Source organism: Leptopilina heterotoma, unplaced genomic scaffold (assembly GCF_015476425.1).
Source record: "Leptopilina heterotoma isolate Lh14 unplaced genomic scaffold, ASM1547642v1 Lhet_263, whole genome shotgun sequence".
Classification (NCBI taxonomy): domain Eukaryota; kingdom Metazoa; phylum Arthropoda; class Insecta; order Hymenoptera; family Figitidae; genus Leptopilina; species Leptopilina heterotoma.
The window spans coordinates 29,237-41,860 of NW_025110973.1; the positions used below are offsets into that span (position 1 = coordinate 29,237).

At 28.7% G+C, this 12,624-nt stretch overlaps 3 protein-coding genes across 3 annotated transcripts; 2 read left to right on the forward strand and 1 right to left on the reverse strand.

Moving 5' to 3' along the window:
• On the forward strand, window positions 1–2,081 carry LOC122503505 (myb-like protein F). The gene is made up of 2 exons (XM_043614073.1): window positions 1–973; window positions 1,911–2,081. The coding sequence occupies exon 1, from the start codon at window positions 68–70 to the stop codon at window positions 788–790; it is 723 nt and encodes a 240-aa protein (XP_043470008.1). The 5' UTR covers window positions 1–67; the 3' UTR covers window positions 791–973; window positions 1,911–2,081.
• Window positions 2,082–2,428: 347 nt separating this feature from the next.
• Window positions 2,429–8,039, reverse strand: LOC122503523 (heparan-alpha-glucosaminide N-acetyltransferase-like). The gene is made up of 11 exons (XM_043614095.1): window positions 7,699–8,039; window positions 6,663–6,796; window positions 6,421–6,536; window positions 4,384–4,549; window positions 4,085–4,289; window positions 3,836–3,997; window positions 3,646–3,767; window positions 3,391–3,560; window positions 3,153–3,327; window positions 2,962–3,074; window positions 2,429–2,792 (listed from the first exon to the last, which is right to left on the reverse strand). Exons 1-11 carry the CDS (start codon window positions 7,807–7,809, stop codon window positions 2,611–2,613), a joined length of 1,656 nt encoding a protein of 551 aa, XP_043470030.1. The 5' UTR covers window positions 7,810–8,039; the 3' UTR covers window positions 2,429–2,610.
• A 792-nt stretch (window positions 8,040–8,831) lies between these two features.
• Window positions 8,832–12,147, forward strand: LOC122503525 (apyrase-like). The gene is made up of 11 exons (XM_043614097.1): window positions 8,832–9,086; window positions 9,476–9,704; window positions 9,769–9,885; window positions 9,956–10,036; window positions 10,155–10,356; window positions 10,488–10,593; window positions 10,675–10,769; window positions 10,862–11,022; window positions 11,215–11,400; window positions 11,544–11,680; window positions 11,763–12,147. Exons 1-11 carry the CDS (start codon window positions 8,941–8,943, stop codon window positions 12,004–12,006), a joined length of 1,704 nt encoding a protein of 567 aa, XP_043470032.1. The 5' UTR covers window positions 8,832–8,940; the 3' UTR covers window positions 12,007–12,147.
• Window positions 12,148–12,624: the final 477 nt, after the last annotated feature.

Here is a 12,624-nt window from a genome sequence, read left to right on the forward strand (position 1 = left end):
AACACGATTACATCAATATAGTCTTTCTAAATCTTTCTTTCTAAATCGTTAATTTTCTGAAATCAAAATGAATTTAATTTTCAATATTGGATTATTGTGTACTTTACAATTAGTGAAGTCATATGGGATTTTGAATTATTTCGATGATTCAAAATTTGCAGCAACTGAACGTAAATGGGAGAAGGGCGACGGTGGTGAACGTGATTCTAATTATAATTCCGAAAATGGAGGAAAAGTGAATAATGGTTATGAAATTATTCATCACTATGATAGAGGTGATAAGGGAAATAATGAGAATAGTCAACATAATGAGAATTACAATAATGAAAATAATGCTCAAGCAAAATATCATCATGATGATGGTTATTATGTTGTGCATCATAAGGGTGAAGAGGGTGAGAAGGGTAGTAATTTTCATGAGGAGGGTAATTATGAGAAAGGACACAGTATAAAGGGTCATCATGTCGTTCATAAATTGGATGAATATAAAAAGCAAACGGATTTCTATGATGAGAATTACGATCATGGTCATCAAGAGGATGATGAGGTTGATTATAACGAGAAGCAACATGATAATGGAAGTCATTATGCGAATCATCATCTTGATGAAGAATATCAGGAACAACATAATAAAAATAAGGGTGATTTTGAAAATGGACAACATTATCGTGAGCATAAGGGACATGAGGATGTAGCTGGTCATGATGCTTATGATCAAAATCAAAAATTATATAATCAGAAGAATGGTGATAAAGTCGTTAAAAAATGGTACTTTGAAATAGTACACTAGTTTTATGTTTATAGAATTATATCCTAGGGGGTCTATACAGTCATCATTTTCAAAAAATTTATATTTTTTTTCAAATTTCTATGATTTTTACAACTTAACAACGTCTCAGAAACAACAACGACTTGCAACAACAATTTTCATTATGAAGGACTTATATTATGGCTCTGGAATCCAAAATTCTGAGTAAGTTTAAAAATTTTTTAAAAAGCTTTTCTCTTTTGGTGAAAAACGATTACAAATTCACTATAATTAACTATTTTATGAATCATTTATTTTTGTATTTAAGTATAATTGAATTTTCGTCGTTAAATTCTGATATAAGAATTTATTTAAAAAAGAATTTTAGTCAACACTTTTGAAAATAATTAGAAGTGCGTTAAAAAGTAGGATTTTTTATTGAAATAATTAGAAATAATTAAATTTCAAAAAGCTTTTAATTGTATAAAAAATTAATTATTTGTCAGCTTCTTTAAAAATTAAAAGTTTTGAATAAATATATTATTCGAAAATTCTAAAAAAAATAATTGAATTTTGAAAGACTTGCAGTTCAAATTTTCATAAAAAATTTTTCCATTGGTTTATATACATTGAAATTATTTTGAAATTTTAAGCAAATAGAGAACAATAAGTATTTAAATATTTATTTTACAAAAATGATTGAAATTTAAAAGATTTAATATTTGGAAATTCTGAAAAAATTAAATTTTTGAAAAATAGTAGGTAATTGAAATTTTTTGAAGATATTTTTTAAATTCACAAAAATAATTTTAAAAAATCGAAACAATTGGAAATTTTGTAAAATTTTATATTTTAAAGAATTTTATATTTTCATCTTTAAAAATTATCTATAAATATAATATTGTATTATTTTGAAAATATACATTATTTTATGAATTTACAAAAATTATTCTATTTAAATAATTCAATTCTCGAATGAATTATTTATGAATTCTGATATAGGAATTGATTTAAAACAAATTCAGTTAAATTTTTAGAAAATAATTGAATATTTATTATAAAGCAAAAGATAAAAATATTTAGATTTTTATTTTAAAAAATTATGAATTACATTATTTTTTTGAAAAGAATTCTTAAAGTTTGGAATAATTTTTTATTTCAGATGATCCTGCATCTCGTTTATAATCATGTTCACATCGTTCACGCACTATTAAACGTTCTCATATGGCCTCAAGGAATAAATGTTTACAACATAAAGACACAATTTTTTTTATAAAAAAAAATCACGTTAAGAACAACTGAAATAATATAAAAGTGACTTTGACTGATTTTATAGTCGTTGTATTTATTTTATTTTTTTTAAAGAAATTTAAAAAAAATTTGCCCTCATGACTGTATGTACCCCTTTAATTTGTATATTTTATCAATTATAATAAAATGTTTAAGAAAATATATTTTTTATTTAAATCATTATTATTTTTGTCTTTTCCTTTTTCTCAATATTCTATATACAAAACATACTTTAAAAATTTTTATATAAAAGGCCAAAGGTGCCATTGTGAATCGTCACGTCATCTGTCGGAATTGTTTCCGAACCGTGATCGAGAATTAGTAGGATAAGTCAGAGAAGCCATAGTTGCCATAGAAAACAGTGAAGAAAGAGAAAAAAAAGAGAACTGATGCATCTAGTTTTATTTATTTAAAAGAATGGTTGGTACATGTAAAACTATTTATATTAATGATATTTTTCCTATATTTATTTCCAAGTATGAAGAATAGACAAATGACACAATTACGCGTGTGTTCAGAAATCTTATTTTGTTTCAAACATCACTTTTATAATCGCAGATTAATATCGTGTTTTATAAGGTTATAAATATTTTTCGTTTGTGTAGCACATATGCAATGACAATCCACAAACACACGCACCATAATGTTTCGGCTAATAGCAATTCATGTGTTTTCATCTTTCCAATTTTCCAATGGAATGGGAAAATTTGATAACAAACCATATGTCCGATGTACATGACTAGAGCGTTCATGCCTAGATATAATAGAATAGTTTAATTTCAAATTGAATTATAAATGTTAGGTTAGGTTGTTAGGTTAGATTGTTCTTCTCTTCTTCTTCTTCTTCAAGGTTATAGATTGTTACTTTGTTAGGTTAGGTTGTTAGGTTAACTATAATAAATGTTAGGTTACTATATACATACCAGGAATGCGGAAGGGTCCTCCTTTCCAAATTTTAACAACGTCGACCAGAAGATAGCATATGCAGAGTAAAAATAGTGAGAAGGACGTCGTGACAAATACGAAAGAAAGTGACCTGGTAGAAAATAAAATACTTGAGGGTATAAAAATACTTAAAAGGCATGTCTTGATTTTTAAGACCTAAACACCTTACCACAAACTTTTATTTATTGGAATGATATTCTGCGAATGGAGAATGTATCCCAGGACACTAAGAAATAATGCCCATGTAATCCATCTTGGGATTCTTTGCTTCCAATCGTGGTAATAAAGTATAGTCGATCCGGATTGAATTCCTAGGAATACTTGAAAGATAGATGTCAGGCAACCTATAAAACAGAAATTATAATTATATTATATATAATTTTTAAAAAAAATCTGCAAATTCTTACCTAGTGTCCCTTCAGGATCAAAAGCCTCGGATCCGTATACAGAACGTATCGCTGGCCATTGGAAAATATGATTCACGCCCAGTAGTATTCTGTCAATATATCCCGCTGAACCACCAGTGCAATTCATGTACTTACCATCAGCATGCCGTCCACCAGGACCTAAATAACCCCTAAAAGTTAGTTTAGGACATTTTAGACATTCCTTTCATTAAAGACAATAAATCACTATTTCCCCTTACATACTAAAATACATACCTGGGACATTCGGGAATATCAAGTCTAAAAGTAATCAAGCAGTGAAGAACTACAATACCCAGGACAATAATCCATTGCAGCCATAATGATACAATATCAGCAAAGTTTTTAAAAATAATCCTCTGCAATAATTAGTATTTTGTAAAGTAAGAGCAAATATATGCTACAAGGAAACAAGTATCACACAAACCTCATCCTTTGTTCTTGAAGATAGAAGGGCGTATAAGCAACCGCTAACTAAATAGGCAACGCCGAATCTTTGGAGTACTCCAAAAATTCTAATGTCTTCTAGTTGTGATCCAGTGACAAGAGTATTTAAAGATATTCCAATCAGGAACAACCAGATGCTACGCTACAAAAAGGGTATTTTAAATTTAAAATTATTTTGAATTAAATTAAAGTGTAATTTAAATTTTTCCCAACAGAATTTATAGATTACCTTTACGATCGATAGACAAATTGTGAATCTCGAGACATTGCGAGAAAGTTGAGAGAATAGAGAGAGAGGTATACAGACACCCATAATCCAGAGGAAGCAGGGAAATACAAGATCGCCTATTCGTAGACCATTCCATGTTGCATGTTCCAAAAGAGGATAACCCGCAGCTCCATTGTTTACAAATATCATAAAAAGTATGCTGATCCTAAAGAAAATTAACGGCTCCAAAATGTTACAATTCGATCCTTAATTTTATTTATCGAAACTCAAATAGTATAAAACATTTCAACATTACTCACCCTCTAACTGTATCAATAGCTCTAACACGGCTTTTTCTTTTCACTTTTTCTTGTGTATTTGCTGCCTCCGACTTATGAATGAATCTTAGCAAAGTTTTTATTAAGTAGTTCAGTATCGATAAACCGAAAAGAAGGCTTATAACAATTCCAATTGCTATAGCAAGTGCTGGAGAATAAATTTTATTTTTCGTCAAATTTCATATAAAACTAAGAAAAAAAAAAAAAAAAAAAAAAAAGAGAAAAAACAAGATCCTTAGCACATTTTCTGCTTACCTGTTTTTGAAGTAGTCACTGATTGTAAATCTGAATTCAAATTTAAAAAATACAAAACTATTTCCGAAATTAAAATTTGGTTGAATCAGAAAGATCAGTATTGTGAAAATCTACAATTCTATTAAGAGGTAAAGCCACTCTAAAATTTTGGAAAATTCTATTTTTTGTCTTACAGGGTACATTAGGGTCTTAGAAATGATGTCCAATTGGTTTTATAGAAGTGAAAAAGAATTTCAAATAGCCTTTCCACTGCTGTTACATACAGAGGAGAGGGTCTGTGAGGTTCCTTAGATGTCAATGATTTAATTGACATCATTTCTATTTCATTAAAAAGAAATTCCTTTTCTATTTCTACAGGGACCGATACTGAAACGAAACTAAATAGAAAATTACTTTCGTTTTAGTTCTTGAATAATCCAAAAATAAAAGTATTTGAAACTATTTAGTTTCGTGTCGGCTCGAAACTAAATTAACGTCTATAATATTAGTTTATTGTCAATTTGAAACTAAATTAAATGATTGAATTAAAATTCGTGTCGACTCGAAACAAAAGATTGAAAAACATAATTATTTATAGTGTCAATCACAAAAAAATATTACTTGACTTACGTAACTCGAGCAACTTACGTAATTAGAGTAAATTTCGTATGTAGAGTAACTTACGTAAGTTACGTAAAGAGAGTAAATAACGTAACTTAAGTAACTTACGTAAAAAATAGAACTTACGTAAGTTGCGTAACTAGAATATCTTACGTAATGAAAGTAAATTACATATCTAGAGTAAATTACGTAACTCACCGAACTTACGTACGTTACGTAAACACAGTAAATAACGTCACTAAAGCTAGAATGTCTGACGTAATCAATGGATCTTACATAACTAGAGGAAGTTACCAAAACAAATCGAATTTACGTAACTTGAGTAACTTACGCAACTAATCGAACTTACGTAAGTTACCTAACTAATCGAAGTTGCGTAAGTAATCATCGAATTCACGTAAGTTACGTAACTAATCGAAGTTACATAAGTAATCGTCGACTTTAAGTAAATTACGTAACTAATCGACCTTAAGTGAGTTATGTAATTAATAGAACTTACGTAAGTTACGTAACTAGAAAAATTAATGTTAGTCAATCTAGTTTCGTAACTTACGTAAGTTTCATGAATTACGTAAGTTTGGTTAATTCTATAAGTTACTCTGCTTTTGTAACATACGTAAGTTCCATTAATTACGTAAACATAGTAAATAACGTAACTTACGTAAGTTCTATTTTTTAAGTAATTTACTTCAGTTACGTTATTTACTATGTTTACGTAACATACGTAAGTTCTATTATTACGTAAGTTACTCTAGTTACGTAATTTACTCTTATTACGTAACTTACATTAATTACTTAAGTTGCTCGAATTGCGTAAGTGAAGTTAAACAATTTTTCTGTGTTTGACACTAAATAATTGTTTTTCAATCTCAATTGTTAATTTAGTTTCGTGTCTACACAGAAAATAAACCAAACCAAACTTTCGAGACAGTCCCTGTTTTTCCATATTCCCACAATAAATTCTTAAAAAATGAATCTACTTTTCAACCTCTAGAGTGGTTTTACCCCTTTAAGATTCTTCCGCCATATTGGATCCGCCATTTTGAATTTTATAAATTTGGCTATACATTTGCCATCAGTGACCGCACAAAAACCGACTAATGTGTTTATAATACTATCCGCTGATTGTTATATATGTTTAAATTTAATTTGCCTCATACTCACATATATATGGATTTATGGGGTCTTTTATGGATTGAAAAACACAATTCGTGTCATTAATTATTAAATCATAATGTCCAAATTGCCCCACATTGGGTTCAAATTTACATAACAGATCTCTGAAAAAATATCGGTTAATATTTTTGAAATTTGAACTGCATAATACAAATGAAAGGCGTCGGTAATAATTGTTGACCACCTGAATTTTAATTCGAAATATTCTTTTGAGAAAAAAAGTCTCGCACCTTGAAATTGCTGCTGATTCAAACTCCTCAGATCCATTATTTTTTAAAATTCTCCATTTATAGCGTTCAGCTGTATTTATTTTAATGCTAGAGTTCGAATTCGCTGAAATTCTTTTCAAACGTGTATATGGACACTGAAATAAAACACAAAAATTAATTACAATAAAAAGTCCTTAAATATTCCAAGTGTTTTTAAAAACGCTGATATAACGAATTTAATATCGGGTTTTGAAAATTCAAAATGGCGGATCCAATATGGAGGACGAATTTTTTGAAAATTCGTAGGATTTACATAAAACTTGTTACTCGAAGGTTTTTTGGATCGCTGATTTCAAGTTTATATTTGTTTTTCAAAATTCAAAATGGCAGAAGAATTTTTAAAAGTTTATCGGATTGGCTAGAAATTCATAACTCGGAGGTTTTTGGGGTCGCAGATTACGAATCTAATTATGTTATTTTTTTTAAAAATTCAATATGGTGTATATTCATTATGGCTGATTAATTTTAAAAAATTATGTCAATATTGCCATTGGCAATTAAACCATTCTAATAACACATGTAATGTGGTTAGAAAAACTCAACTTAAAAAATTTATCTTAAATAAATTTTTTAAAATATTTTTTTCTAAAATACTTTTTCATTATTAAAATATTTTCCATGACATCTGCATTGATAAACATAAAACATTCGTAAACAAAACTGTCAATTGAATATTAGAAAGGTAGCATCACAAATAATGAGATCCATTATATAATGTATATTTTTAAATAGAAACACCGAATTGAATTTATACACTACTGTAATTTATTTTTCATTTATATTAATTAATAATTAATAATTAATAATTAATAATTAATAATTAATAATTAATTTTATATTTTCTTTCCTCCGTCGCAAAGTTATAGTTAAAATTAGAATGTAATAGGAAAAATTTACTCTTACAATATAGTTAAAATAAGTAATTTTAAATTAATTTTCGTATAAAGATATAAATAGAGTAAAATATGTTTATTATATAAATTTTTTAAATTCTTACCTCATTGCAATCGTATGATAAGGAATATAGCCATGTGTCAAATTTTAATAAACTTTTTAATGTTATACAAGCTTGATCAAAAAATAATTCAGTATTATCACAAGAATCCATCCTTATTCATTTACAATCAAATACGTACTTTATATGAAATACTTTTTCTTTGACACACTTGTCTCTCGCTATAACCTACTCAGTAGCGGGGGACCGGTTTTATAAATTTCCAATCGCCATAATTTTCACCAATTTATTGAGTGAACGCGTCAAAAGATTGTTAATTAATTGAAATGACAATTATAAATGTAGATGGTTTGTTTTATTAACACTTTTCTATTTCTATATTTGCATTCACATTTTTTGCAAAACATATGATATTTAATTTTACAAACTAATCTTTTATGGATAAAAAAAATGTCATTCTGAGGGTTATACATTTTTTTCAGTAGAAATTTTGTTATATTTTTTCAAATTTAGTTCAATTTTTAGTATTTGTCTTAAAAATTATCTCAACTAGGTATTTTTGTAGCTTTTTTTTCATACAAAAATAATTTTAAAATCTTAAATCTATAACTATTTGGGGTTTTTGCAATAATTTGAAAATAATTATAAATCTAAAATCAATTTTTACAAATTTAAAATGGCTGCTCCAATATGGCGTATAAATTTCTTATTTTTTTTAAAACTAATCGTTCCGAAAATTGTTTTTAAATCAATAAAATAAATAGGTAGGCGGTATCGTTATCTAAAAGTTAAAATTACATATTAATTTAAAATACTGACAAAAATATACAAATTTTTTAATGTGAATAAAATACTAAAAAAAAATACAAATTCGATTAAAAATACGCTTAAATGCTAGTACAAACGCACTAACAATAAACATATCACTTTGATAATCGAAGTATGTGAAATCAATTTTCCTAAGGTCTTTTATTTGATAATTTTTATTGTTCCCTATAAAAAAAATAAATAAAAACACTTTATCAAACAACGGTTTGAGAAAAAAAATAAATTACCCAACACTCACTAATACTTATTTTGAATCTAGAATTTATATCTATCTGACCTTATTTTAATTGTTTGAAAAAAGATTGCAGGAAAATGATAATAAGTGATTTTTTAATAATTGAGATATATCAATTGTTTATCTAAATAGTCACTGATAGAGGGTTAGCTTCAAATGGAACGCTTTTGCAGGTGTTGTTTTCCTTATTGTCAGTTATAGAAAATAGATATTTAAAAAATATGTTCAGTTCAAAATTATTATTATTTAAATTATCATTAGTGTTTTCAGTGTTTCAATTAGCAACAAGTTTTTCAATTGGTGGATCTTTAAGAAATTCGAATTTATTTGAACTTTCTGTAATACATTTCAATGATTTTCATGCCAGGTATTTATGAAATTTACTTTTTTGTTCCCCCAGGAATTATATTATAGTTTTTTGTCCTAGGCGATTTTTTTTCATGATTAAAGAATGTCGACAACAAACATTGATTTTTTATTAAATTAACTGAAATAAACACAAAACCTTTCAATTTTTTTTAAGAGCCCTGTAATAGTCTTTTTCACCAGCCAAATGACACAATTTCAGCAATATTTCGTTTGAAGATAAATTTGAACTTTTACACTGGGGCGTGAAAATATTAGACTGTCGCGTAGAGAACCACTTGTTAAAGATGAAAATTTTAGACTGACTTGTACTAAGTCATGCATTTTCGAAAATCCATTATTATTTGTTACAATTTGTTATTACATAATTACTAATTTTTTTTGAGTAAGGTTTCTTCAAACTGGACCCGCGTCCGATATCTGTAATGAAGAAATGCACGAGAGTACATGTATCGGAGGAGTTGCACGAGTCTACACGGCAAGTAAAAAGCTGCTAAATGAGAGACCAAATGGAATATTTTTAAACGCCGGTGACATGTATCAGGGTACCATTTGGTATAATCTCTTCAAATGGAACGTCACAGTTGAATTCATGAATATGCTTCCTCACGATGCTATGGTAACTAATTAATTATACTAACTATTAACATATTATAAATTTCCCAAAAAAAAATTATTTTCAGACAATTGGAAATCATGATTTTGATAACGGAATAGCTGGACTTGTGCCATTCCTAAAACATATAAACTCCCCTGTAGTGGTGGCGAATTTAGATATAACTGAGGAACCAACATTAAAAGTATGAACTGTCTAATGTCGTCTAATTTCCAAGAAAATTAATCTGTAGAATACTAATTCTTTTGTTCTAGGGTCTTTTTACCAATAGTACTATAATAGAAAAAAGTGGAAGAAAAATTGGAGTGATAGGTGCTCTACTATCAACTAGCTATGTTAGTAAAATATTTGATATAGTTCGAAATCTCTTATGCACTCTAGATCTAGTTAGGACCTAGTAATCTAATTCTATTAATCTAATTTTCTTACCAATATAATTTTGCAAATTCCAAGATGATTAGTAGGACAGAAAATGTAATATTTATCGATGAAGTGCTAGCAATAAATGCGGAGGCTAAAAATCTAAAAGCAAAAGGAGTAGAAATTATAATTGTTCTCAGCCATTGTGGTTTGGATATTGATCGAATAATTGCTGCCAATTGCTCTGATATTGATATTATTGTTGGAGGACATTCTCATACATTTTTATATACTGGTGAGTTAATGTTATATTAATTAATAAACTTTGACCAAATAACTTTAGGAAGAATTTACATGATCATCGTATTAACGAAACAGGAATTTAACAGAACCAAAGTAATTTCTTAATGTTTGGAAATCTTCTAGGTCCTGAACCTTATCTCGATATTCCAGAAGATGAATATCCAGTTCATGTGAAGCAAGAAGAAAGTGGGAGATCAGTATTAATCGTTCAAGCTTCAGCTTTTACAAGGTTGGATTGTGATATAATATTTCTAATTTCTACAATCTTTTCCAGAAGATACTCGAAATATATTTTTTGTTTCTTCCCTAGGTATATAGGTAACCTGACAGTGTGGTTTGACTCACGTGATGAGGTTGTAAATTGGGAAGGGAATCCAATTCTCTTAGATCATTCTATTCCCGAGGGTAATATTAAAATTGGATTTCTATTTGTTTGAAAAGAGTATTATATTCTTTTCTTTTTTTATTATTTAATTTTTGTTACCTGTATCATATAGATCCAGAAGTACTAAAAGCTTTAAAACCCTGGAAGAAGTTAGCGGATATCAAAGGAAAGCAAATTGTGGGTTCGACAAAGGTTTATTTGGATGGAAAGTATGTATGCCGTAGAGGAGAGTGCAATATGGGTAATTTGATTACTGACTCCATGGTAGATTACGTAAGTCCAACATTCAAGTATCATATCATAAATTACTATTTAGCTTTAATTGTAACAACCACTGTTTCTCCATTTTATCGGGAACTAGTCTTCTTGCATTCCGAACGTAGTCTATCTCGCATAAGGAATTGAGCTAATAGTTAATTTTCCCCGACGTCCCACCTCACAATATGAAGATATTTATGTTTTTAGAATATCGGAAAAGATGACAATAAATATTTCTGGACTCGTGCAGCAATTGGTGTAATTAACGTCGGAGGTATTCGAAGTAGTATCAGCAATGATCCCGAAACAATTAGATTTGAAGATATTGTTGGAGTTCAACCATTCGAAAATACGCTGGACACAGCCGAATTTTTAGGAAGAAGTATCCTGAAGGTTAAAAATCTAGTAAAGAATTTACAAGCTAGATAGCGTAGATACAAAAAATTGTGATACTTGTTTATTGAACTAAAATTATTGTATCTACATGTCTTGAATCTTCTAGAATTTTGAATTCTAGTAAAAAAAATGTATTTTAGTTTTTAGAAAAAGCCGTCCTTGCAAGTCGTTCTAAAAATGAATTTGTAGGCAAATTATTTTATCAGTGGTCTGGAATTCAAGTCACCTATAATTTATCAAGTGTACCATACCATAGAGTTGTAGACGTAAAAGTAAGGTAATGTGTAATTTTCTAAACTGCGGTTAATTTATAAAAGTAAAGTTCCTGACCCTGTATTGTATATATATTTCTGATATAGATGTCAAGCCTGCAAAATTCCAATCTACGAAAAACTGAATCTTGACAAATGGTATAGACTTACGACTTTAAATTTTTTACTCGATGAAAGTAAGTACGCACCACCGTATTTAAACGGATATCGGAATCGCATCAGAGGACCTCAATTTATTGACGTCTTGGCAGATTTTATTAGAAAGAAGAGTCCTATAACCTACGGGACTGAAGGAAGAATAACACTACTTGGAACTTGGAATGGAAAGTAAGATAAGATTAACGATCAAAGTAGAAAAAATGTATATAAATGTATTGTATTATAAACTTCAATTACTGATTAGAATTTAAACTGTATAAAGTCTTTGAAAAGGTCAAATAAAATATACCTAGAAATTATAGTGCCTATAAAATTGTGTCCATTTATTTAAATGTTCAGACAATTATATTCCGAATCATCCATTACAATGTCAGTGCCCTTCTTCGTGTCAGTCCAGCAATCGCCATCAAGTTAACTAGTTGTGTGCTGTCATCAAGTTTCTTCTTCGACTCCAGTCCAGAAAATCTCTTCAAGTACCAAGTGCCTTCTTCGAGTCTCGTCCTGGTAAAATTCATTCAAGGAGATGATACTGCGAGGCTTTCTATTTTTCTAAGGACTGCATTAACTTGACATCAACGTCAAATCAATAATTCGGTGTTTTATCTAATTTACATCGACATCTGGACTCCAGACCTTTCACTTAGGCTAATCCGAAAATAATTTGAGGAAAATCTACTGCATTCTCTGTTTTCGCTAGACAACGTCATTTCTTCGACCTCACACTGAAGGAGGTATTGCTTGTTGGGTCTAAGACTCTAAGAAGAATTTTAAATGATAAAATTTTAAAACA

What these genes read in the sequence shown, in the direction of transcription:
- LOC122503525 (XM_043614097.1), top strand. Translation starts at nt 8,941, where the DNA reads ATGTTCAGTTCAAAATTATTATTATTTAAATTATCATTAGTGTTTTCA. An exon ending in CAAGCTTCAGCTTTTACAAG is followed by an intron (nt 10,594 to 10,674) that starts GTTGGATTGTGA and finishes TTTCTTCCCTAG; the next exon opens with GTATATAGGTAACCTGACAG. An exon ending in TAGGAAGAAGTATCCTGAAG is followed by an intron (nt 11,401 to 11,543) that starts GTTAAAAATCTA and finishes AATGTATTTTAG; the next exon opens with TTTTTAGAAAAAGCCGTCCT.
- LOC122503505 (XM_043614073.1), top strand. Translation starts at nt 68, where the DNA reads ATGAATTTAATTTTCAATATTGGATTATTGTGTACTTTACAATTAGTG.
- LOC122503523 (XM_043614095.1), bottom strand. Translation starts at nt 7,809, where the DNA reads ATGGATTCTTGTGATAATACTGAATTATTTTTTGATCAAGCTTGTATA. An exon ending in TATCATACGATTGCAATGAG is followed by an intron (nt 6,797 to 7,698) that starts GTAAGAATTTAA and finishes GTTTTATTTCAG; the next exon opens with TGTCCATATACACGTTTGAA. An exon ending in CTTCAAGAACAAAGGATGAG is followed by an intron (nt 3,768 to 3,835) that starts GTTTGTGTGATA and finishes TAATTATTGCAG; the next exon opens with AGGATTATTTTTAAAAACTT.